Source organism: Medicago sativa, chromosome 8, assembly GCF_051527215.1.
Source record: "Medicago sativa cultivar Bolivia chromosome 8, Bolivia_mono, whole genome shotgun sequence".
NCBI classification, from domain to species: Eukaryota; Viridiplantae; Streptophyta; class Magnoliopsida; order Fabales; family Fabaceae; genus Medicago; species Medicago sativa.
Window position 1 is genome coordinate 31,134,207 of NC_140756.1, and position 27,097 is coordinate 31,161,303.

Sequence of the window (27,097 nt, forward strand, 5' to 3'; positions counted from 1 at the left end):
TAACTCTTTATACAAAATCTAACAAGGGGTACGACTTGATCGGCATATTTTGCATTAGAGCGTAACTTCTGATCAACTTATTTTAGAGGTTGAGCAATCAACATAGTATAGAGAAAAATCTTCAAAAAATTTCCTTATCAGATTACCATATTGCCCGATTTGAGTATCACTCTCTCCATTTGAGTTCTGAAGTTGTCTTGTATATATTACGAGGGTTCTTTAAATGTTAGAAGTGGTGTTATTTTAGGCTTTGTTTGTAAGTTGAAGGGGAGGTGATGTTATTTTAGGCTTGGGGGAATGAGAGTATTTATAAATAAAAAAATGAGAAAATTTTTAAAATATTTTGAAGAGTTTTTTTTTTAGATAATGATGAATGAGTATTTGTGATTAATATATTTCTAATCTTGAGAATATTATAAAAACATATATTGGATTTGAAAAATTTATCATCCCCTTAAAATATTTCGAAACTTCCCTCCAATACAATTTTTTAGTTCCCTAATCCTTGTAAATTTTAACACTGAATTTTAATTGACCCTAAACAAGTTGGGGATTGGAGGTATTGATGTAATTCACCGACTACTTTCATGATCACTTATTAGTTTTTATGAATGTAGCGGAATAAAGTTATATTTGAAGATATTTTTAAAAAGTCAAGCAACCCAGTTTAGACAATGTCCAAAAAACAAAACAAAAAAACATGTTTTGACAATACAAAGTTTCACAAGAGGAATTAATAGTTGATCTATTCAATTGCTCCATTTTAAATTCTAACAGAAGGATATGATCTACATTGGTTGGAAGAAGCCCCATGATGGGTGGAAAAAGCTTAACAATGATGGAGATGTCACATAAATGTTGAGCATGTACCTTGGATTGGATCTGATTTGAAAAGAACGCATTTCTCATCTCATTGTAGAAAATGACTCTCTGTTAGATTTGGTTACAAGTAACTGCAAGTTTAGTGGGGTGGTTCCCACTTTAGTTTGATGCATATGGATTTGAGACATTTTGGCTTTGGATTGATATGTCCATTTTCGTCATACTTTAAGAGAAGAAACTGATATGCTCATTGGTGAGTTAATTTTAACACCTCTCTAGACTTTTTAACTTGTACAAATGAAGATACGCCTTCTAGAAAACTTCGTAGACTGCTCTTTTATGATATTTCTAAGGCTTGCATGCTAAAAATGTTCTTTTAATTTCGTAGTTTTTTCTCTGGATTCATGCCTTTTTCATCTCTGATTATGTGCTCCATGTGAAGAATTTTTTTATCCCTAAACATAAATCATTATGTAAATTACTAGTGCGTTAATTTTTTTTTTTCAATACACACTCCTTATTAATACTACTAATTTATGTGTATTGAAACATGAAAAATTAAAATCACACATATATTAAAAGTAATTTTTTTGATCAATATACAAAGTGAACACATTAACTTCACTAACTATCATTTTTATATGTAAAAGAGTTAAGCGCACTTATGCTAAAGGCTTAATTGATCCACCGGTCTCTTAATTTATGTGTATTGAAACATGAAAAATTAAAATCACACATATATTAAAAGTAATTTTTTTGATCAATATACAAAGTGAACACATTAACTTCATTAACTTCCCTCAAAAAAAAAAACTTCACTAACTATTATTTTTATATGTAAAAGAGTTAAGCGCACTTATGCTAAAGGCTTAATTGATCCACCGGTTTCTTAACTTAGTTGATTGTTTCAAAGTAGTCCCTTAATTTAAAAACTTGTGAATTTGATGATAAAGGTGAGGAAGAAGTTGAGGGAAGAAGATGGAGAAAGGGTGGGAGGAGGGGAAATTAGATATTTATGTTTCACTATAAGATATAATAAACTCGCATGATCCAAATGTCCCTTTTTTTAGAAAAGAGATCAAAGGGTTACAATTAAAAAGTTCAATAAGGTCTATGTAATGGTTCCTAAAATTGATAATGGAACAAAATGATAATTGTGAATTGATTGTGAAATGAAAGGTAAAATTGATAGATTAGAACTCAAGTAAAATTGATGTTCTTGGTACATAGAAACCTTAAAGAAAAGATAGAAGAAGACTTGGTCCAAAGACTTAAGCAATTGCTCTCAAAGAGAGTACCAAAGGGAGAGAGGAGAGACTTTCATCATTTTTCTTCATAACCTTTAGTGATCATCATTTCCCTATTTATGCATAATCACTAGCCACATGTCCATTTACCTCAATCAATTATATTTTGCCAAGTGTATTTTCTCATGTGTTATTTGAATCATAACAGTCTATGACGGACCATTTTTAATGTTGGTTCACCTCATATATTTAAGGTTAATATGATAACGAAGAGGACCAAAAGATATAACGTAAGAAACTTAAGAGCCTGCTTTAAAACATTTTTTAGTTAAAAAACTACTTTTAAACAAACAATCAAGTCAATAGACAGTTGGATCAATCAAGCCAATGATATAAAAAAAAAAAAAAAACACAGAGGGACTAGCAGTTCTTTTTCTTGATGAAAAGTTCTTTTTACTATTTCTTGTACCCAAATCAAGACGATTGTTACATTGAATGGACACCAAAACCAGAAACCAAGACCAAATTAAGAATAAGTTCCTAAAAAATACGAGGAATGATATTTTGACATCTAATTTTCAACAACTTTTTAAGGACAACTTTTTTCCTCCATTCTTATTGGACAATAACAATAGAGAGAGAAAAAGGAAGAGAGAGAATAAATGTATAATGAGAGTATGAAAAATAGTTGTCACAAAAGTTGTTGAAAATTAGTTGTCAAAATATCATTCATCCAAAAATATATGTGGGTCACAAGATGTATATGTCATTCAACATTTTAACGTGAGTCTTCACCTAATTTTAATTTTTTATTTTATTTTAACGATCACTATCCCCATCCCTTGTCAAACAACCTGTCATTATTTTCGATCTTTTCTCTTTTAAATCAGATGACATTCTAAGTCATTCCTTTGACTAACACTCTATTTTTTTGGTTGAATTGAACGAATAAAAAGCTCTGATTAGAGCTCTAGAAACTTTGATTAGTTTTGTTGGTTGTGTACTTATATATAAATTGAATATTTAGTTTTGTTTAACACTTTCTTTTAAATATATTCTTCATGTACTATTGTATGTATTTGTAATTTTATAATATAATCTAAATTTTTAATTAAAAAAATCAGTTAAACCTTGTTGTAATAAGAACAATTTTTTTTTGAGCAATGATATTCTAACAACCAAAAATCAACAACTTTTGTGACAACCACCAATTTTCAAAGGAAAAGTAGATTAGTGACACGGAAACCAAAGCAATAGAGAGAGAAAGTAAAAAGATAATGTGAGTATGAGAGATAAAGTTGTCACATAGGTTGTCACAAAATGGTTGTTAGAATATAATTTCTCTTTTTTTTTTTTGTGGTGGTCGGGGTTTGAACCCCGGACCTTGCATATATTATGCATTGTCCCTACCAACTGAGTTAAACTCACGAGAACAATTTGACTGCAATAGAAATAACATCAGATCAGATAATATAAAAGGGGTTTATTTTCAATTTATTTGACAATTATTTACTTGTGATATATGACAAAAAAATTTTATAACTATATGCAAATAAAATAGACATGAAAGTATGCCCAATAGAAAAGTGAACAATCAACAACCCATCCTTAAAGTTTTCTCTTTAAGTTCTCTCTTACATTTTCTTTATTAAGAGGACGATTTTTGGTCAATTTTTTATCCAAAACCAATCATCTTTATCTATTTATCTCTATTTCAATCTAAATAAGTGGTTTTCAAATAGATTTAGGTTTTTTCTTCTTCGTGATTTTGTCTTCTGAGTGCATCGTTTTGTTGTTTGCCGTTTGATTTTTCGTCTTGTTGCGGTGTTCATTTGATTTTGATTGAAGGATCAATTAATCAATCAACGATTTGGGCGTCAACTTTGCAGATTCAGAGGCATGTGTATTCCGATCACCTTAATGTTATCATATTATTTATAGTCATTTTACCGTTGTATGCTTTAATTAACTCGGATGATGTGAGTTTGTTCGCAGATTCATCCTCTACGTTTTTGTTGCATATTAAATACCGTTTTATTTTTATCAACAAAAAAACAAGGCGAACACATCGTCTTTCCACTAATATTTTATAATCATGTTCCACAATATGCAACACATTTACTTTTTTGTTAAAGCTATTGGGAAACAAAATGGATCATCATTTTGCATACCCTAGATAGATTAAAATAAAAATGTTAAAAAAATTTGAGGGACATAAACCTAAACAAGTGAAGAAAAAAAAACAGAAAATCGACCTAAATCTCATTACATTAGCTCAAAAAGGTACAAAAAACACAACAAGCGAACATAGACGCACAACCACCACAATTCAATAAACTCCCGTATGAGCCCAAAATCAAATTGAAAAAAAAAGAATGGTGCAGGAATGAACACGAGCAATAACAACCTGAGACAAGTCCATACGAACTCAAACCTTTCAAGAATGGGTGTGAATTCGACCGCCAACACGACAACGGATCCACGAGCCAATGACTCACTGTGACACATAATAAAAAGTTAACACACCCATTTCTAGCTAATCAATTTGAACCCTCCTTTGTAAGGAACTGTCAACACACATAATCAACACCTAACAAGCAACTCTAGCGATCTCTGAAAAGAACTGTTGAAAGAACAAATCTAATTCGAAACACCAACCCATGAAAGTAATGTAATAATTAAGGTGCCCTTGTATTATGTAGGAGTTGAAATTTGAACTATACACACTCCACTTATTTATTTTAATGGTAAATTTCTAACCAATAATTTATTTGATAAAAAATAAAAATAATGTAATAATTAAGAAACTGTAAAAAAAAATCCGTTAGCCAAAATTAATATTCAATTGTTTCAATTGAATGAATATTTAGTTGGAAACAATCAAACAAGCCGTGTGCCTTATTACAAAATTGACATGTTCTCGCTAGGTTAATTAAATTAGAAATAAAGCCATATTATTTTACATAATCAATCTTATAGCATCAACATAAAATAGACTATTGTTTGCAATACCTAATTCAGAAACAATGTCCAAATTGTTATGTTGGACATATTTGTTTAGATTTGAACCCGTGATTTTTTTTATCGGGGTTTGAACCCCGGACCTTATATATATTATTCATTGTTTCTATCAACTAAGTTAAGCTCACAAGGACATTTGAACTTGTAATTTTACAGTAAGGACTTCGTCCTCTCTCCTGAAGAATATTTTCAGTTTTATTATTGAATAACTTGTATATTTAATTGGATATATCAATTATTCAATAAATCTTAAGATCTGATTAACTATTATTTTGTCTTAAATTATATGTCCTATTTTCTAATTTTATTATGTCTCAAATTATTTGTCTCTAATATAATATCAATACACCATTTATTATTCTTTCTCACTAACATACATTATCTATTGTATTTCAATCATATAGAATTATTCCACTAACTATAATTAATAAGGTTATTTTTTAGTAAATGATACTCTCTTTGTCCCAAATTATAAGCCGCTTTGAAAAAAATTGTCATAAATTATAAGTCGCTTTGCCATAGCAATGAAACATTAATGTTTCTTTTCTTATTTTACATATAACTATTTATAATTAGTCTATCTTCTTTCATTTTTTTAATTTATCTTTTCCATAACATTTATCAAGGACAATTTTGTAAAACATCTCACAATATCACTTCACATACCAAAATTAATACATTTGTTAATACGTGTAAAATGTTCAACACATCATATAATTTAAGACGGATAGAGTATATATTTTACCATTTTTTTTACAAAAACAAAATGATATTCATTCATTCAAATTGATAGAGTACATCATTCACACCGCTAAAAACGTAAAAGATGAATCTGCGAACAAACTCACAACATTCAAGTTAATAACATATAACAACATAATGCCTACAAATATATATGATAAAATTAAAGTGACCGGAATACCCATGTCTCTGGATCTGAAACTTTGACGTCCAAATCTGTGATTGAATAATCGATCTTTCAATAAAAATCAAATGAACACTGCAACAAGACGGAAAATCAAATAACGCCGCACAAAACGGCGAACAACACATCACCACACTTAGGTGACGAAATCACGAAGAAAAAAAACCTAAACCTTATGTGAAAAAACTGAAAGAGAAAACTTAGAGAAAGAAAACCAGGATCGGCTTGATGGAGAGATGGAGAGTATATATTCTACCATTAAAATCAATATTATTACGTAATTATTATTTTAATAACCGTCTAAAATTTAGATGACACAAGACGAAGGAGTAATATCTACATTGCTTGCATCATCACCAACAAAAGAAAAGAATATAACATAGGTTCTTGTGAGCGCCGAAGTTCATGAATCATGGAAGGATTTTCTTTCAGTCATACAAGGCTGCGCACGTGCCACAATTTCTTCATCGAATCATTATTATAAGCGGTGTCACAAATTATTATGCTTATGCATAGTACTTACTTATGGTTACGGGTCACATACTCAATTTATCATCTTCTAGTATAGTTTAATTAATTTCTCCTAGTATCTTCCATATTTTTCCTTAGTCAATTACCTCCTTTTTTAACCTTCCCTTTTTTTTCAAACCATTGTCACTTTCAAACAAGCACACACATTTGACCAAGACCACCTATTCACCCTTAAGTTATATATAAAGGCTTGCAACTTGATCATTTATATCTTAATAATCTTATCCACTATTGCATTCTACTTACACCCAAAAAATACACACATAAATATATACCCTTAGGGTCATGATCATGAAGAACAAAAGGATGAGCAAAAAGGACAAAAAGGATATCAAAGTTACATATATTTCAAGTCCTGTGAAGGTGAAGACAAATGCTTCAAATTTCAGAGCCCTTGTGCAAGAACTAACTGGCCAAGACTCCAATGTTGCTGAAACTACTACTATGCCCTTGGAAGAAAAATATTGCGATGATGAAAGAGTGAATAAGGGTGCTTATTCAACTCATCAACAATGGAGGGTTAATCATGTGCCTCATCAAAATACCCTTTTCAAGCCTGATTATAGTGAGTTTCTTTCAAGACAATCCTTTGTGGAGCCGTTAAGTGAACACGTTCAATACGATTTGTTGAGCTTTGATATGTCCTAGGGTTTTATTATTATTATTATTGTTTTTTTGAGGGGATTATTATTATTATTGTTGTTATTATTATTATTGTGAAATGATATATATTTGCTTGTTAGTAGTTCTGACCTAATTCACCATCTTAAATTTGTTTTTTAAATTTATTTAAAATTTACTTATTGAGCCTTAAATTTGAGTTATTTGAAATCATTGTGATCAAGATCATTTGGAGTATATATATTATAGATATATTTGTTGAATATTTTATAGATTAATTTGTCTCAAAATGATATTGTCTATTTAATGGAAAAGAATCCAATATGTAGATATCTGGATTGTGGTGAGTAATGAATGATGAAATGGTTGCTGTAAAATAAAGGATGAAATGACGAATAATAAATGAATGTGACCAAATGGATAACTACGATGTGTTAATTAAGAGTGACGAAACACAGTACTTTTGCTTCGCATGTTTTCATCTAAGGAGGAAATGACAAGTGCTCATGTAGAAATAATGTCTTAAAAAATTGTAATCAATTTGAAAACGTTCTTTTCGACACAAAAATTCTTTTTTAATGTTTTTAATATACATGTCCTAAAGTCATTTTGTCTGCATGACTTTAAAAATTAATACAAGAAAATGTTGACAACATGTCTACATTTTTAACAGATTTTTTTTTTATGTTACAAGAGTAAAGATTATTTAAAATTTAAAATATATTATTAGCAATTTAAATATCTCTACTGGATTTTGTCAAAAATAATAATATTTCAATTGGATTATGCTTAAATGGGAAGAAAACCAGATATGCTCCAAAAATGACACTCAATAAAAAGATGTGAAATTGTCTCTCTATGTTGCCCACAAAAACATGCAGTGTGTTACATCTTATTAATTTTTTTAAAAGGTCATTTTTTCAAGTGGAATCCTATAAGTAAAATGGACGTGTTTTGGAATGATTTTTATTTTTCACACTTGATGATCAATATTTTGCACTGAATTATGAGAGGTAGCTACTTCACACGTTGTCTATAAGAAATCATACAAATTCTTCACCAAAAAATAAAATAAAAACAGCAGATCATTAAGCACTCCTGCAAACTTATCTTGCAGCTAATAGAAAGAAAGTGGCAACTGATGAATTTGTTGAGCTTCAAAAGGAAGGAAAAAATCTCATTAATTAAAGGAGAATTTTAACATTGAATATCATGATATATGTGATGAGTTTCTTTCATAAGAAGTATCAAAGTTTTTCTTGTATAGTATCCATATGGATTTGGTTAGGTTAATGAATCGCTCAGTTGCTATAGTTGTTAAAAGATTTGATAGTAAATAGACGGTTGGTAGTTAGAAAAATTATGAGTGAGGGGTAAAACAATAGATAAGTTATAATGTGATTCGATTTCAATGATTAAGTCTCTAATGTATTTCCTTGATCAACTATAAACTCCTGGTATTTCAATTATACCTTCACATATCGCCCTTTGTAGATCTTGATGTCTTAAAGATAATGACATATCAACTCTAGTCTCTAACCTTTGATGTCTCTTTCAATTAGATAAAAGAGAGGCATTACGTTTCAATATTGTATGTGATTGTAAACCTAACTTGGTGTCTTACACTAGCATCCATAGATGCCTTTACACATGTCTCTTGTAAGGGAAGTCTATGTTTAACACTCCCAAGTCAAAAGATCAATCTCTGATTTACACCAATATAGCGAAACAAGATTATTTATAGTCAGCCAGACCAAATATTTACTTAGTTTTATAACCAATTACACTTAATCCCAACACTTTGAGAAATTAACTACACATAATGTATAACTTGTAACATATATCGTAGAATGTTGAGATGATACATCAATCAGTTTGTAAACCTTCGACGTTCCCACCTCGTATTCCCCCCCTCCTCTCTCTCTCTCTCTCTCTCTCTCTCTCTCTCTCCTATTTATAGGTCAAAGACTTGGTCCTTCTTTGAATGAATAACCATTTATGCTTCAATGGGGTTTTGTCATGTCAGCGGAATGGGGATTCAGATCGTCATTGTTCGCCAGGTGAGCCACATTTTTTGTTGGCGAACTTCTTGTTCATCCAAGTGGGATTTTAGACCACCATATTTCGCAATGTGAACCATCAAGTTTATTGGTCGAATTTCTAGACATAAGAACTTTTATACTGATAAAATGATATTATTTGAACAACTAAAAATTGACAATCATTTCCACAAAAATAATTGACAATTGCAACTGTACACCATGTTAATTTTTTTTAAGAAGCCAAATTAAAACGAATTAAACTGAAAAAAGCACGCACCACATCCGTACAAGAATTGCTAGGCTAGGCCTCTGAGTATATTACAAGCAAGAAAATAAAAAGAAAACCAATAGCTAATAATGGACCACTAACTATATTACATGAATAAAACAAAGTAGCAAATTTATCCACTACTGATGAAAATCAAATGACGAGTATTTGTTTTTTGATTTTAACCACCGATAAGATAAAAATTTTATTTGTCAAAAAGTTGATGAATATATATTCCCTTTTTTCTACATTCTAGTCAAACTTGTTCTTTCTATCAGTGGGATCATGAACCCATTTGTGTAGGCACCATTAGTGATTTGTGGTGGATTTGTCATGAGGTTGGTTGATTGAGGGGTTCTATTACTAGTTTTGCTCATCTTCGGTTGTGGTTGAGTGTTCCTGATTGGAGTTTTGCTAGTTTTTTATTAGTGTTTTAACTTTTGCTCTTGTTTATTTTTTTTTTTTTGGGATGGATTTTGTACACTAATTTATATATCTGGCTGTACTCTTGCATAATATTTCTCCTTTTTATTTATAAAATATATATTTACCTTTAAAAAAAGACATTTCCTTTTTTCTGAAAAAGACGACAACTCTTATGCTTACATAAAACCTAGACACAAGCAAACCAAATCAAACAAAACGAATAAGGACTCTTCCTAGAATCACCTCCTAAACTTTCAAATTGATTCAAATGGTTAACTCAAAGCGTCTTGTCTGCTCACCAAATGGCCATCCATTGACGAAGAAGATACCAAATGCAACCAAAGACTCCACAACCCACAAAAAGATAGTCCGCACTTTCCCTTCTTCCCACATCCACTAATGCACTATCATTAATATTTTCTGGACATAAGAACTGTATATGAAATACCCTCCGGTTCTATATATAAAAAAAAGTTCAAAAGAATTTTGGTCGTATTTATAAAAGAATATCACAACTTTTAAGGTGTAGTCATTGCTTAAAAGATTTTTCTACCCCCTATTTATGTTCGTCTTTTTAATATTAGTGAGTGTACTTAATACTTCACAATTTTTTATGAGGGTATATTTGTAAAAATATTTAAAAAGTTACACTAATTAATAAGTGTATTGATTTTGATGTTTTTTTTTTGTTTTTCTTCCTATAATAAAGACCGAAAGGGAGTATAATAACTTAATACTTTTTCTTGAAAAAACAATTATTATATTATATAATAACAATTCTTGAAAAAATGATTATGCATAAAAATATTAGAGTTACGGTGCAAATATAAATCAATTCTTTACAGTATGAATATTTAAGACTTTACCCATTATAATTTTTTTAAAGAATTTACCTTGACCAATTTTTTTAAGGCTCAACCTAAATAAATATCAACCGTTCATATACAAGTGCACAATAACATCTGTAACTTATCCTAGAGGATTATCATCTCTGGTGCACTGAAAATAAGCTAGCTAGCTAGCCTGAAAAGAAATTGATAGATATCGTGTGTTGTTGTTACTGTGTCGTCAGTGTATCTTCTCATCACTGATTCTCTGACACATTACAGCTGCAAACAATCTTTTTCAAAATAAATAAAAAACCAGAAACACAAAGTATTAAGTATATTCTTGCACTTTTCTCAACTATTTCCTTTTATTGTTATTTATTTATTTTAATTTTCTTCTAAATAGTTTTCTAAATACTATTCTATTCATTTTTCCTTTTTCACAATTTTACAAAGTGTGACAGTGAAATCATTAATATAAAAATACTAATATGGAGTTTGTTAAAGCACTAAAACTTTACTATAAAAGTTGTAATTAAATAAATCCACATGCGGTACATGTCAAAGCACTAAAAACATTACTATAAATAAAAAATGTAAATAATACTTTTCTATTTTATATTACATGTCAATTTTGTGATATTTCTTGATTTTACATTATTTTCTTGTCAAAAAAATATCCAATACTTTTTTTTACTACTTTTCTAGTATTACTCTTATTTATTAAAACTGTTGTAAAAAATCCGCATAATATCATTAGTAAAATATGATTAAAAGTAATTACATGTTTTAACGTAAATGATTAATGAACTCCACCAACTGACAAACGACTTGAGAGAACTTGAATTCAATTTCTAGAAAAAACAACGATTTTATGGTTGAGAAAATGATTAAAAGTTGGTTCAAAAGAATCTGAGTTTGATTTTGAGGTGAAACAATTACTTACGGCTCAGAACATGATTAAAAGTTAATATAAATAATCATTTTTACAAGATAAGTGTAATATAGTTTACTCAGTTGATAAGGTGTCGGTTATTTTTTTTTTTCTGAAAGAGATAAGGTGTCGGTTATTAAAAGTTTTGGTTATTTTGATTTGTAATTTTTTTTAGGATTTTTTTTGTCATTTATTAACTACTAGTATTTTGTAAAAAAAATACTCTTAGAATTTTTTTCATAAATAAAAAATACTCTCGACTATTTATTGTAGAAAACATATATAAAACAAAATCATAAATAAATAAATATATTGTAAAAATATGTAATAAGTTTGACCAAAAATAACAATTTTTTAATATGTATGAACAATCTGAAAACAACCAACTAATCAACGTAAGATTAGGGATGACGAAAAACTTCATACATTACTGCCCTTTTTAACACGAGAAATTAAAAACGAAAAAAATTAACAACTAATTAAAGTAAGAATCATCGTCAATAAACAACTTCAAAGCATTGCCATATTAAGAGAATCATCATCCACCACAATATCGGAAAAATCAATATCACGAACAAATTGAATTGCTAACTGAAATCTAACATCTTAACTTAATCTTTGACGGCTGCAATTTCATTCATACGAAAACCAAATCGGTTGCGATAACAGAAGCAATACAAGGAGCAATATCCTCGATTAACAAAATCAATTTAAGCTAAAGCAAACTTAGCTAGAGAATGAGCAACACCGTTAAATAGACAACATCAAAACATTAACATCGTTGTTGCTCGTTTTCCAGCCGAAATCTAAGACCTTCGACAATACCTTACTCGTCAATTTGAGATGATCAAGGAGACAAAATAATTATAGAGGCGCAAAATTTTGTCACATGAATTTCCACGATGCAAACAAAATCAACTTAAACCATTAACATCGTTGTTGCTCGTTTTCCAGCCGAAATCTAAGACCTTCGACAATACCTTACTCGTCAATTTGAGATGATCAAGGAGACAAAATAATTATAGAGGCGCAAAATTTTGTCACATGAATTTCCACGATGCAAACAAAATCAACTTAAACTTAAACAAACTTACTTAGCTAGAAAACGAGCAACAACGATACTAGTTCTTCCACGAGAAACTAAAAACGACGAAAATAACAACAAATCAAAGTAAGAATTATCATCAATAAACGACTTTAAAACATTACCACGTTAAGAAAATCACCCTTGCACATCTCAATGAATAATGGCTGTGTCACCCTTGCACATCTCAATGAATAATGACCGTGATAAAAGAAAAGCTGAAAAGTAAAGTTGTCGTTGACGCAGGTTTTCGCCGCAATTCCACTAAATACAACGCCAAATCAAATATTTTCTGATTTGCTAACCGAAATCCAAGAGCTTCAACAACATATACTTAGTGAATAGAAGAGATGATAACGAAGTAAAAATTATTTTTTAATGAAAAAATGGAGGAGAAATAGAAAATAAAAGTAATAAAAGAATCACAAGTCCATTGGAAAGTGGAAGATTTCAACACAAGAAGACATCTAGAGATTGGAATCATCCATCCATACAAGTCTTTCTACTTTCTCTCTTTCTCTCTCCTCTGTCTATCTTTTTCCTCATTCCTTTACTTAATTCATAAATTCATTAATACATTAACATCATCACTCATCGTCATCAAAAAAATTTCAAGGTGGGTTTGGTTCATTTTTTATCTACAATAATTTACTACAATAATAATTTATTATTTTATTTTATGGTGCATGATGAGTAAATAAAAACCATCATGTTCATGGTGAATTTTAGTTCAACTTAGTATAACAGGTGATTTTTGAATTTTTGATCTTGTTGATGATGTTGGATTTGGTGTGTTTTTTTTGTTGTCTTTTGAATTTTTTATTTATTTTTACATCTGGGTCTAACTGAGTTGGTGTCAAATTGGTCTTTTTCATGTCAAAGTGTGTTGCTTTGACTTTTGAGCACTTATTTGGTAGAGTGTGTTCTTGTTTTGCGTGTGTTTGGTTTGTGGGTACACATGGTTTTGCCAAAGTTTGTGCCTTTATGATAGATATTTGTCTTACAACTAAAGGGTTGTGATTTGTTTTTATGTCTTTGTGTTCTTGTGATTGGAATTCAGTTTATGTTTTACCAGGTTGAAATTTATGTTTTGGTTATGATTTGTTTTGTACTATGTTTTGGTTATTTGTTTTTCTGTTGTGTTTATTGTAATTGGAATTCACTTCATGGTTTTTAAGGTTGATTGAAATTTATGTTTTTGTTATGATTTGTTTTGTACTATGTTTTGATTTGTTGAGATTTATGAGGTTGTTGGTTTGGTTGTTCTAGTTGAACTGAAGCTGAAATTTTGATTATGAATTTGTTGTTTGTTTTGTGTTAGGGAATTTAGAGTTTTACATTTTGTTGAGAAGCAGTGGAATATGATGATGTGATGGTGGGAGTGTTGCATGGGAAGTAGAATCAGAGTTGGTGTTGAAGATGAGAAGGGAGCAGAAAGAGGGATGCCGAGCTTCACTTCCGATGCATGGTATATTTCTTAGTTTAGAATTTCAATTTTTAGATTGCAAGGTGAAATATAGATTTAGGGCACTTACATCTTTAGCACAGTTGCCTTAAATTTAGATTTTGGGCTTGTTTGGATTGACTTATTTACTGGCATAAGCACTTGTGAGACTGTTTGTAAGCTGTTTTCAGCTTATTTTGCATAAATCTCTAGGATAGCTTATGGAACCGACTTACATCTTATATGAAAACAATTTAACTTTCTTATATCTTTTGGTTAAATAACTTATACATAAGCACTTACATGATAAGCATTTATGCTAAAAGAGCTTCATTAAGCCCTCTATGCAAAACCGCTCTGCCTTATATGGACCAACTGGACTATGACAATTATTTTTTCATTTACAATTTTATTTTAAGTGCTTTACATCTTGATAGACTAAAGTACTGTTTACTATGTTATGAGTCACTGTGAATATCTTCCTTGGGTGGTTAGGTTAAACCTTATCATGTGGAGATTGTATATGTAGCTTTGAGAAAGTTTGTCATTGTATTGTATGTAACGTGGGGTTAAAATAGTCGAAATAAATGCCTTTAGAAAAGCTATTTAACATACAAGGAAATTGTTTTATTTTGAGGAGTATAATGGATCAAAATATATGTTATAGTTTGGCTCTAGTCTTGGAGAGCATCGGAAATGTGTAATGCTTATGCAGCTAGTTGTATGACAGGAAAAAGTTTTGTTACTACTAGGAATTAGATTTGTTGATCGAAATTTGGCATGGTTCATGGTGTATCGTGTTCACTGGGTACTTAGACGTGTTTTCTTTGGGGATTGCTAAGATTTGATATGATTACAAAGTGTATAGTACTGCTGTTTTTATGCAATTTTTCTCTAAAATGAAATGTATGGTTTGTTATCCTAATTCTGACAAAATATGGATTTCAGCTATACAGATGGGAACACAATTGATAATTTTCATGTTTCTGACTTTGGAGCATTTAGTCAACCATATCGCTTAGAGGATGCTGTTGCTCTGAGTGGAAGTAAGTCTTCTTGTAATCCGACTTGGCAAAGTTTACATGTAACAAAGCAAATACAGTCAGTATGTTGTATTATCTCGTGTCTTGGTTCACCAAGAGTCTCATAAAACTTTTTTCCTTTTTTTACTTGTCTAAACGATGTTTTGTTATCATTTTTTAAATAAACTGGAACTATACATTGGTTTTTGTTTGCAATTTGTTAGTGCACAACTACTTGTTGATTACTTGGCAAAAATAATGTTAAGAAAACAGAAAATCCAACTACAAACACACATTCACAAATGTACAAGTGTTGTCAATTGCAGATCGCAGAAAATAGTGGGTTGTTCAAATTTTGCTATGCAACAGTGCTATAGCGCCACTATAGTTTCCATTTGACAACACTTTGTACTTAATAGCATATCGTGGAACAATAAAGATTTGTTCAAATTTCACTACGCTAAAGCACTATAGCGCTGATGCCGCTATTCAACAACACTAGAATGTACACTTGCACCTAGATATCATTGTCTATCTTTTTATCAATTCTTGTTGACAGACATGTACTTTTTTCCATCCTTTCCTTTGCTAATGAATTTTTCTGATTATAGATTCAAACTCGGTTTTTAACTCACTTAAAGTAAGTGGCCAAACAATTTCTCCTGGCCCTGTTCATACCAGTTCTCTTGATAAGGTGAGTTTTTCTTGTTCTTCTGTTCCAATGAATTTCCTGCTTCGGTATAAATGTTGAAGTTTTAGCATTACGGAATGTCTAATTGCGAAAATTTCTTTCCTTTCTCTTTAGTTGCCAACATCACGCGATAAAAGCCCATTGACGAACCAAACAGAGCCACATAGGTTGCAATTAACTAAGCTTCAATCATCAAATCCAGGTAGCGGTACCATATTAAGTGTTCATACAGAAAACCAGGAAGAATTTGCCATGGCCGATGCCAGTCCTAGGACTGATATTTCGACAGATGGAGACACCGATGACAAGAATCAGCGGGTGAAGTTTCTTCAACCTTTATGCTTTTTCTCCCTTGTTTAAATGATAACATCTCTAATCCCTGTCCTGCATTTGCACATCTGGAAACCAGTTCAAGTTGAACTTGTCAAATAAGGATTCATTTTCAGCTTATGACAACAACTTATACATGTCTAAAACTGTTTTCAGCTTATTTCCAAAAGCTATGCAACATAGTTACGAAAACAGTTTGACTCTATTTTGTCTTTTATTATAGAAATAACTTATACATAAGCACTTATATGATAAGCGCTTATGCTATAAGCTGTTACATAAGTTGTTTATCCAAACAGGGCCGTAGCTTATGCATAAGCACTTATATGATAAGCGCTTATGATTCAAGCACTTAATTGAACTGTTTATCCAAATAAAGCCTTAATAAGATGAGTAGCGCATTGCTTGCAGATATAGTTGAATAACATTTTATGCATGCTACATTTGCAGTTTGATAGAAATCAATCACTTGCTGTTGCGAATTCTGACTCCAGTGACAGATCAAAGGATAAATCAGATCAGAAGGTTAGTAATATTAACAGAATTATTGCATGGATAATATCTAAAATTCCAATTAGTATCTATCGTATAATGACACATTTTTTTTCTTCAATATTATTGTAGACTCTCCGCAGGCTCGCTCAGAATCGTGAGGCGGCAAGAAAAAGCCGGTTGAGAAAGAAAGTAAGGATTATCTTTACTTGAATTTTTTCTTTTATTATTTATTCTTGTATGCTTGTATATTTTCTTTTTTCCCCATATAAATGTTGTTATCATGTCTAATAATTTAAAGACAGAATTTGATTAGAAAAAAGTTTGTACAAAAAACTATTCGGGTTTTCTTCCTTATAACTTTGTAACCGACATTGTCCAATAGGAAGTTACACTTTTTGGTCTTCCTTCAGTTAAATTGGCAAGTCAATAATTTTAACATGAGGGGGGGTGCTTAGGTTGTCACTAAGTGTCTCATTGCAAAAGAGTTGAAAATTGATTAATTACTTTCTTTTATCGTGTTTGTCCGTTGAAGAATCATATGACCTGTAATGTTTAATGCATGTTTGAATTATTTTCGAGGGACAAATGTGATTCTTTATACGTAAAATTAATTTGACATGTTTGAATGTTCTAAAATCTAAAGTATAATTGCTTTTGCCTCCAGAATGAGTTTTGACTTGAAGCTGAGATTTGTAGCTTTTTCCTCCAACCATATTTATTATCTTTAAATTTATGATTCAACTTACTATTATTTGAATATATCCAATCATAGATCACTTCACATTCAACTTACTTCTAACCAAAATCAATTTATTTAAATCAATTTTCGCCATCATTGAATCAAACACACGTGTATACTTCTTTGGCTCCTATGATAGTTGTAAAAAATTATTGTTTTTTCATTCCTCAATTGACCATTGAATTGCAAGACCTGACAAAGTATATTCATTTTCATAGGCCTATGTCCAACAATTGGAAAGTAGTCGTTTGAAGCTGACCCAACTAGAGCAAGAGCTTCAGCGAGCCAGGCAACAGGTTAGATTCAGTTAATCCTTGCAATTAGATTGCACCAGTTGTCTGCTCTCTCTTTCTCTCTTTCCTTTTGATTTTTGTACGACACGTTTCCTTAGCAGTCGTACTCTATTTTAAACCTGAATTTCTTGTTTCTTCTTGTAGGGAGTCTTCATATCAAGCTCGGGTGAACAAACACATTCACTGAGTGGAAATGGTATGTTGTTTCTGAACTATGTTACTTGTTCCTTGGTTTGAACTAGAAATATGTCTAATGGTCTGTCTGGTTGTAGAGAGAAAGTAAGAAGAGAGAAGTAGGTGTGAGAGAGTATAAGAAGAGAGAAAAAGATGAGCAGTGTAGTAGATTTGAGGTATTGTTTGGTATAGGAGTAAGAGAGAAGAAATAGTGACAAAAGAAAACTTTAAATGGTTTTCGTCAAAAATAAAATTGTAGTTTAGTTAAGAAATGTTAAAAAACTGTCAAACTTGATTAAAATGTCTTCAATGCTTCGTAAAGAAATTAAATTCTCTACAATGCAAACGAACCACCATTTATGAAAGGGTACAACAGGAAAATGATTAAAATGTGGTGCATTTCTCTGCACTTTCTTCGCAGCTGAGAGAAGAAAGGAAAAAGTTATGCGCCCACCATCAGCGTAAAACACCATAATTTGTTTTTGTTATGTTGTTGTAACAAGTTATATCATTATATCAGTTATGAGTTATCCATAACAATCATTTAATTGTGTTTCAGGAGCAATGCAATTCGATGCAGAATATGCAAGGTGGCTGGAAGAGCAGAATCGACAAATTAATGAGCTGAGAGCAGCTGTAAATTCTCATGCAAGTGATACCGAACTTCGCATGATTGTTGATGGTGTAGTGGCACATTATGATGAGATTTTTAGGCTGAAAGGTGTTGCAGCTAAGGCTGATGTTTTCCATTTGTTGTCTGGCATGTGGAAAACACCTGCTGAAAGGTGTTTCTTATGGCTTGGTGGTTTTCGGTCATCTGAACTTCTCAAGGTGAGGTTATGCTGACCCTTTTCAATATGGATCACATTCCTTTTTATGCTGATACTCGGCTAATTTTCCTGTTCCTTGAAATCAATTGAACCCCGAATCTTTGACTTATTTTGAATATATATCAATACATTACTTTAAGAACAAGAACTTTCTTTGGCGTGGCATGGTGGGAGTTTAGTATTAAAAAAGGAATAGTAAAGGTTATTTTTTTTTTTTAAAAGCCCTAAGCCTGCTGTTAAATACATATCTCATAATTATGACAACCGAGTTTTAATATTTTGAAGGCTAGTCATTTTTAGAGTTTCTTTTCTCTACTTCTTGACTTAGTGTGACAAATGTGGTTACAGCTTCTGGCAAATCAATTGGAACCTCTCACTGAGCAGCAGTTGATGGGTATTACCAACTTGCAACAATCCTCCCAACAAGCAGAAGATGCATTGTCTCAGGGTATGGAAGCATTACAACAGTCCCTTGCAGAGACGCTGTCCACTGGTGCACCTTCCTCATCTGGTTCCTCGGGGAATGTGGCAAATTACATGGGTCAAATGGCTATGGCCATGGGTAAACTTGGAACACTCGAGGGCTTCATTCGACAGGTAAATTTTTCTTTCTCAAACTTGTGTTCAATTAATTTGGTACATTTGCATGGTTTTTGGTGAACACGTTTATTTACTCTTGATCTATGTAGCACCGACACTTTAGGTTATGAACTTATGTCTGAGTGTACGACACTGTTAGAATAACTTGTGTTTTCACTATTTCATGTCATATTATTTACCCTATTATAAAATATCTTACTATGGACTCAATTTTTGTGTTTTTGTTACAAGGCTGACAATCTGCGCCAGCAGACACTACAACAAATGCACCGAATATTGACAACACGACAATCGGCTCGTGCACTCCTTGCCATCCATGATTACTTTTCGCGGCTGCGCGCTCTCAGCTCTCTCTGGTTGGCTCGTCCAAGGGATTAATGATTGTAGTGAATAGTCTGTCAAATTAATTAATTATCACATATCAATCACCATCAATACTTTGGTCATGATAAGTTTTGCTCTTAACAAGTGTTCTTGGTGTTGTACTTGTAGTCTTTGTAAGGCTGATACTAGTGTTTCCTAGAGTTCACATAGTCTAGGAATGGAATTGGAAACAAGCATTTATGTTATCTTTGTTACTAATAATATTGTCCATTGTAATTGTCATGGAATGGCTTTGATTTTTCGAACAAAGGTAGTTTGGGTTATATTTAGCGGAAAAACTTTCCCGCCTCTCAATATAAGTTGAAACTTCCACATTCGAAAGAAACACCAATTTTGTGCTTTTTGTGACCTTGTAAGGTGTCTTTTGGAGGTGAGCTGCTAAAAGCTTTTCCAGGAAACTCGATTCGCAGAAATGTTTCATAAGCAAAAGAATATATATGCAGAATTCATAGAACTAAGGCTCACAGAACATGATTCACTTTTATATATTTTGTGTCTACACTTCAACTATAAGAATCTCTAAAAATTCACTTTGAAGGGATAAGTCTAAATTTTAATATATATTTTGATATTGGCTAAAATATGTTTTTGGTCCTTGCAAATATAGCCAATTTGGGTTTTGGTCCCTGGTAAATTTTTTTTTTGAAATCAGTCCCTGCAAAATTTTTTGTTTTTTAAAATAGTCCTTGGGCCCACTTTCTTGCTGATTTGTCTCATTTTTGCCTACATGGCATATGCTGACTGTGCAAAGTTGCCCACGTGTCATCTAGGTGGCAATTATGTCATTTAACTTATTTAAAAATCATTTTTAAAAATCAAGTAATATATTTTTGAAATTAAAAAAAAAATTAATTACTTAAAAAAATTAAAATCTGCATAAAATTAAATTACATGAGAAAGTCTACTTTTGCATTTTATATAGGAGTACATTATCTTTTAGTCATTCAATGTCCTTCAAGAGTAGAAGACACTACTTTTCTTTGGAAGGAGGATGGGTGCTGCCATACTTCGTGGTGAGGGGCTTAACATGGCATATTCTGTAGCCGTGAGAGTTGGCTACAAGGTTGTTTTTGACAAGATGCAAGATTGTTGCACGAGAGACAGTCTGGAAGAGCTCTCAAAATTTCAGCAGGGTCGAGACAAGTGGAAACATAACGATGAGACACTTTAAGGGGCTTTGCCGTTGTGGGTGGCGGGCGGTTGAGGAAATGAAAGTTGTTTGTAATACAAAGAGAATCCTACTTTGCTAAAATCGAAGGTCACATCGGTCATCTAACTGAACTAAGACAAAACTTTACATGGAAATGCAAATGAAAGATCTAAAACAAAATAGTACCTGCATACTGAAAAGACTTTATACCTTCATTCAAAATGCGAAATTCTTTTTCTACAGTATGCAAATGACCACAAGAATAAGCAAAACATCACTTTCTCAAATTAAGCCAGGAATAATAAAAGTAACAGTTTGATCTGAAACCAACAATATTAACTTCATCCTGTATTGACATACATAACAATTAGGATAGTTATTTATTTGAGGAAACAGAGAACACAGATCATGGTCAAACTTCAAGAGTAATTGGTGTCGTAGAAATTCTTCAGAAAATTAGAGATGCCCTGCTCTTTCGCGGCCAACTCTTGCTGCTCTAGTCCACGACGGCCGACTACGTACTGACCGACGATATGGTGCCTCTGCTTTGAATGGTTCACAACATTCTTCAGCTCTTCTAACCCCTTGAAAAGCAGCATATCAATGACCTGAACGTCCACAAATATTAGTGACAGCGATAAAACCTTTCGTGGCCAAAAATTTCTTCCTTTACAGAAGAAAATCAAAGTAATACATCAGTTTCAAAAAATTTAAATTAATTACTAGCCTCGATGCATCAAATTGATTACACTTATCTATATTTGAATAAATACTACATGTTCTTTCTCAAGGAAATACCATCAGGTCTGAAATGAATAAAGGAGTAATCAGACAATTATTCAAACAAGCCCGTGGGAAACAACACCAGACATTAACTTACAAAAAAACAGGGTTCATTACAAAAATACAATAACTTCAAATGGTACAAAGCAAACATAGCATGAAAGAAAACAAAGTTAAATGATCATTTTCCAACACTCGAAAGCATTGCGATACACAATGACAAGGGTTTTGCACACACCTAACATGGTTGAAACAACTTATCCACAAGTTTCCAAATGTCAATCACGAACACCCAATGTTTGGCCCAGGCAATGCACAAAACTTAGACCCGTTTTCAAATTAAAGATTAGCAAACAAAAGTTATCTTCCCTATCTTCTCATCATCAAATGGCCAAATTTTAAAACCATAATCTCGACAGTTTGACAATAAGACATCACATTGAAATGTTGCATCCTATCATACCATACGAGATATAACTTCTATCCCTTGAAAATTATGCCACTGAATTCCCCAAAGACCGAGAAACCCAACATACCAAATTGTGAATTTCGATAAGCTTAGGGCCTATTTAATTTGAAAAAATCTTTTTTTTCCAACAATAATTATAAATGTGTCATGTTAGTTTCATTTTACGTCCTGCCTTTGAAGATTTTTACAAGAACTAGTGAAGATAAGTTCATAATATTTTCACCATTTTTGGTATAAATATTTGAGAACAGTGAATGAAGTAAAAATAATGGGATATTTTGACAACTATTAGTGAAAAAACAACTTTTACTCAAATTAAATATAACCCTAAATATCCATTAGATAACTGTCTGCATTTCCCAGTGTTTAATACATCACTATGCCTATTGAGAATCATCATTGCCAGTAAACAAAAACTTAGAGCTTTGTAAATACTAGCTAACACTGGGTCTGAAAGAAGTATACTAGTACAACAGTCAAGAAGCAAATTCAATGAGTGAATATTAGAATCTTCCTCTTGTACTACTGGACATTATCCTAGCTTCTCTTGTATCAGATATTTTTCATGCAACTGTCTTTGCAAGTGTAACTACCTTAGATAGTGACAGCTGTAGTTAGAATTATTGATATATCTAGGCTGTCCCCATAGCTCTATATAAAGGTTAATGGAGCTCTTGGAACAACAATTCCATTTTTCAGATTATCAATAATATGAGAAAGAGTCTTCTCTCAATTTGCTATGATCCTATTATGGTATCAAAGAACCATGGTTAAGATTTCTAGGGTACTATTCTTGTTCTCCTTCCCTCCCCTCCTCTACCGATTCACCACCTTACTTCTGCAATTCATTGATCCTCGACTGGAGAACTTTGTTCATCTTCCTTACATTGAAGTTCCACCACTGCAAATTCCTTCGACAATGGAAAATTTCATAGGGATCTGTGGATTCTGAAGGAAGTGATGGCGACAAAGACTGCAAATAACAGGTTCAACTTGTTGGTGCCACAGAAGATAGTTTTGAGCATCCAACTTTTCAGGGATCTTCTGTGAGACTATTATGCTCGGAGAAGAAGGAGCTTGTGGTGGCAGAACGTTCTACTGTGGTGGAGGAACAACATTCTTCAGTTGAGGATCCATGAGTTGGATAAGTAAGGCCGTGAAGCGGTGGAGGAGGGAGGAAGAAAGATCATATTCTAGGCATCGTAACGTTAATTCTCATATGATAGTAGAATCAGATCAAATTGAGAGAAAATTGTTCTCATATTATTGATATTCTGAAAAATGGATTGTTGTTGTTACAAGGGCTCTATGAACATATATATAAAGCTATGGGATAGTATCCCGCTGACAACAATTATGGTTACAGTTGTCACCATCTAAGGTACTTAGAAAGACAGGTACAGGGAAAAAAATATAGCACAAGAGAGACTAGGATAACTATCATTAGTCCAAGAGAAAGACTCTAATAACTCTAACACCTTGCCTCCTATTTGCCTAGAAGAGATAAAAAAAAAAGTAGATTTCGCATTACGTTGAAAAATTTACAGCAAATTTGGTTTTAGGAAAAAAAAATCCATACATAAGCGACTGCAGTCAAATTCAACCAAATCAAGTATATTTGAAATGATGTTTGGCAAACACTCATCCAAAGATACACTAAATAACCTACAGAAGAATTCTCAATCAGCTCAGTAGGTTTTACACACCAGAAGCAGAGACATAGATTCAAGGTACTCCATTTGACAATAAGCAACTACAACCTAACATCTTTTAAAATCCATTGTAAAAAAAAGCTTTTAAACCCCTCTTGATTTTAACCAAGCAAATTGGTTTCCAACTTTCATATCCAATTCAATCAGCACCACAATCATCACGTTGAATCTCAAGTCTAATTCCCAATAATCTACACAACTCATTCAACTTAAAATTTGAATCTAAATAAACATAACTTTGGTGAAAATCTGTAGCAGTGACACTCCTGATCAAAGGTGTGACCAACGATGACACTAACACATGTGATTACGTTGAATTATTTCAATTTCTCAAAATTTTATCAATGTCAACATGTCAATTCATGTGTATGTATGTCCGTGTTGTGTATGGCATCTATGCTTCATATAAAGAAACATGTTTTTCGCATGGTTTAAGAGAATATCAATCTTTATCTATACGTAGGAATGCGAGAAATTGGATGTAGCATATTCTATTACAAATTTGTCTTTTACTACAAAAAAATTACCCATTTAATTTCAACAATTCACAATTAAGCACTATGTTCTAAATCAATTCATAGAGTGAACAAGTCATATTCCCTAGGGTTTCAATCAATTCCAATTCCAATTGAAATCAAAACATGTACATTCCTATATCCATTCATTTTTTGAATCAATCTAACAATTCCAGCTTGAAACACTACCTTCATAAAATTAAATATAAATTCTCACAAAAAAAAAATAGAAAATGGAAATTGGAATATTATTACAGTATGAATGAAGAAGAAGGAAGGTACCTTGGGATTGGTGATATGGTCATTTTTGCGGATCTCAGCGGCGATTGTAGAACGAAGCTGAGAAACGGTAGCGACATCGTAAAGATTGTAAACTTCCATGACGGTAGGTAAAGATCTACAAGCGCTTCTGAAGAATTCGAAAACTCGTTGACGCGCTTCAGAGAGATTCACTGAGTTTGGTGGTACTTTCGCGTTTCGAATCGCTTGCGCCATTTCCGATTCAACGAGCTTTGAAATGATATGATGATTCTGTTGTTGGAGGTGTGAGAAAGAGAGAACTAGAAAGAAAGTGTCATTGTGGAGGACACGGGACATACGATGCCGTATTGAATGTGCGTTTTACCTTGTTGCTACGTGGATTTCTCTTGCTGTAATAATGTTTATTGTTAATTTTACTTCAACTTAAATGCAATTTTAATCACACTTTTTTTTTTTTAACATAATTTTAATCACACTAGATTTCATTGATTGCCTTAATTCCTAAATCTGAAATCTGAAAATACAGTTATAATATTCTCCGGAACTATAAAAATAAGGATTATAATAGGTAATTATATATGAATTCATTCCCATCTTCACGGGAACTTTATTCCTATCCTTTTCTTTGGGAAAATTTTTCTATTCCCAGGAGCGTTTTATATCAAGGAATAAAATTTAGTAAACTTATAACAAACATAGACATATATATTTCTATCTTTTTATTCCCAGGAATCTACAAAAATAACTAGAAACAAACGTACCGCTAGATAAAAAAATGCACATAGACATGATATTTGTGAAAAATATATCAATGTTTCGAAAATTGAACCAACTACTTAAACTCAAAACCAAAGAGCTTATTGATTTGTTTGATCTCAATTGCACTGCAACTTATTTGAAGAATAATTGGTTTAAACCTTTTTTTTTTTTTGCCTTTTTCCTAATTGATCACATGGTTTTCATCGTGGTTGAACATATTAATCACGACTCATGTTATAGCCATCTTATTATAATAATAAAATAGATAAATATGTATTGATCTCCTATATTTTTTGAATTAGTAAGGTCAATGTGTTCATATCATGTCAGATGTCTGTGTCAATCTTTCTGCTTTATACAATCTTTCATGCTCTATATATAAATAAATAATTAATTAAAGTGAGTATTTTGTGTTTTGGTTTTGGAATTATAGGACAAGATGACGACGATGGAGCTTCACAAGATTCCTATAAATTCACATAATGGTACCTGCAATTAAATCAGCATATGCTTTAGGGTGTGATGTGAGGATTGTGAGGGACGCCAATGTGTTTGACATTGAAACTATTTTGAAGCATTTGGGAATAAGTAAATGCTTCTATGAGAATAACACTAATCCTGGTTAATGTTAATGAAGAAGGTAGACTATGAATTTCACCTTACCATGACTTCAACAAGGCTTCACATAGTTGCACTCTTTGCCCTCCAAACATGTGCAAGGTATATATATATTTCTTATGTTTTTTGGTCTTTTATTTCAGGCCACTAGATATTTTGCAAATATAAAATAAATAAGAATGTTTATGTGGGACCACCACTAGTTTAAATTAAATTTAAATCAATAAAATAGAAATCTTCGCTCGCTTTGTTCCGTAAATACAACTCATATGATAATTGCAGAGACATTTGATATGTTAGAGCGCAAGTTTGAACTTGCAATTTCCCACTTCTCAACATTTAGTGTGTGAGTTTTATAGCTAGATTCTTTTGAACCATAAAAGAAGTAAATCTTTATTTGTCTTTATTTTTAAATTCATGATAAAAATATACTTAACTTCTTTTAATCATTATTTTAGGGTTTAATCATTAGATAGAAATCAAAATTCAATATCTGAGGTGGATAACGAGATTTATCTACCTTGGTGATAGTATTGGAGACTATTATCCTAGCTTGAGACTTAGAGAAAGAGACTTTGTTATGCCAAGGAAGAGCTTTCCAGTATGGGACTTGATATACAAAGACCCTTTTTACTTATAAGGCTGAAATTAATGGCTGGCGTGATGGAGAAGAGCTTGAACATGAAATTGATTAACAAAATTATGTTGGAGGAACATGTTCAATATATTTCATCTGATTGCATGTTTCAAACTCTATCTATACCTGTGCTCCTAAAGCTCTCAGTTAGACCATAAATTCTTTAGGTTACTATCTAGGTGATTTTCTTTCTTGTCCATGATGGAAAAATGTAACGTCTATCTAATACAGAGATATCAATTTGCCCTACATCTTGTAGATTATTTATTTTAACAGCTAAGTACTGTGTAGAAAAATCAAGCTTAGGGTTTATGGTGTACAATTTGTATTCAAATACTACGTCTAGATTACAACATTACAACATCACCGTCATTAAAGTCATTACTCTCGCTTCCCTCGATTGACTTGTCCACTTATGAGTAACTATATATGAGGCATAGTCA

General features: G+C 31.8%; 3 protein-coding genes and 1 pseudogene across 8 annotated transcripts; 3 read left to right on the top strand and 1 right to left on the bottom strand.

Moving 5' to 3' along the window:
* Nucleotides 1-6,748: 6,748 nt before the first annotated feature.
* Nucleotides 6,749-7,303, top strand: LOC146898376 (uncharacterized). The gene has a single exon (XM_085735746.1). The coding sequence runs from the start codon at nt 6,832-6,834 to the stop codon at nt 7,192-7,194; it is 363 nt and encodes a 120-aa protein (XP_085591872.1). The 5' UTR covers nt 6,749-6,831; the 3' UTR covers nt 7,195-7,303.
* A 5,931-nt stretch (nt 7,304-13,234) lies between these two features.
* Nucleotides 13,235-20,075, top strand: LOC146898377 (transcription factor TGA2.2-like). 6 transcript variants are annotated; one of them, XM_085735499.1, is made up of 12 exons: nt 13,235-13,495; nt 14,070-14,216; nt 15,141-15,238; nt 15,826-15,908; nt 16,020-16,223; nt 16,686-16,760; nt 16,860-16,919; nt 17,688-17,765; nt 17,907-17,958; nt 18,496-18,767; nt 19,115-19,363; nt 19,598-20,075. In XM_085735499.1, the coding sequence occupies exons 2-12, from the start codon at nt 14,137-14,139 to the stop codon at nt 19,742-19,744; spliced, it is 1,398 nt and encodes a 465-aa protein (XP_085591625.1). In that variant the 5' UTR covers nt 13,235-13,495; nt 14,070-14,136; the 3' UTR covers nt 19,745-20,075. The 6 variants fall into 6 exon arrangements, with proteins under 6 accessions (XP_085591625.1, XP_085591622.1, XP_085591626.1 ...); XM_085735496.1 differs by having other exon boundaries at nt 13,235-13,364; XM_085735500.1 differs by having other exon boundaries at nt 13,235-13,364; nt 14,079-14,216.
* Nucleotides 20,076-21,163: 1,088 nt separating this feature from the next.
* LOC146898378 (LYR family of Fe/S cluster biogenesis protein) lies at nt 21,164-25,034 on the bottom strand. Its single transcript, XM_085732975.1, has 2 exons — nt 24,662-25,034; nt 21,164-21,508 (listed from the first exon to the last, which is right to left on the bottom strand). Exons 1-2 carry the CDS (start codon nt 24,974-24,976, stop codon nt 21,320-21,322), a joined length of 504 nt encoding a protein of 167 aa, XP_085589101.1. The 5' UTR covers nt 24,977-25,034; the 3' UTR covers nt 21,164-21,319.
* An 847-nt stretch (nt 25,035-25,881) lies between these two features.
* On the top strand, nt 25,882-26,903 carry LOC146898379 (inorganic pyrophosphatase 2-like; annotated as a pseudogene).
* Nucleotides 26,904-27,097: the final 194 nt, after the last annotated feature.

Excerpts from the sequence above, each read along its gene's own strand:
- LOC146898376 (XM_085735746.1), top strand. The coding sequence starts at position 6,832 with ATGATCATGAAGAACAAAAGGATGAGCAAAAAGGACAAAAAGGATATC.
- LOC146898378 (XM_085732975.1), bottom strand. The coding sequence starts at position 24,976 with ATGTCCCGTGTCCTCCACAATGACACTTTCTTTCTAGTTCTCTCTTTC. Across the intron at positions 21,509-24,661 it reads ACCATATCACCAATCCCAAG|GTCATTGATATGCTGCTTTT; the intron begins GTACCTTCCTTC and ends GTGGACGTTCAG.
- LOC146898377 (XM_085735499.1), top strand. The coding sequence starts at position 14,137 with ATGGGAAGTAGAATCAGAGTTGGTGTTGAAGATGAGAAGGGAGCAGAA. Across the intron at positions 15,239-15,825 it reads TGCTGTTGCTCTGAGTGGAA|ATTCAAACTCGGTTTTTAAC; the intron begins GTAAGTCTTCTT and ends TTCTGATTATAG. Across the intron at positions 16,761-16,859 it reads AGGATAAATCAGATCAGAAG|ACTCTCCGCAGGCTCGCTCA; the intron begins GTTAGTAATATT and ends ATATTATTGTAG.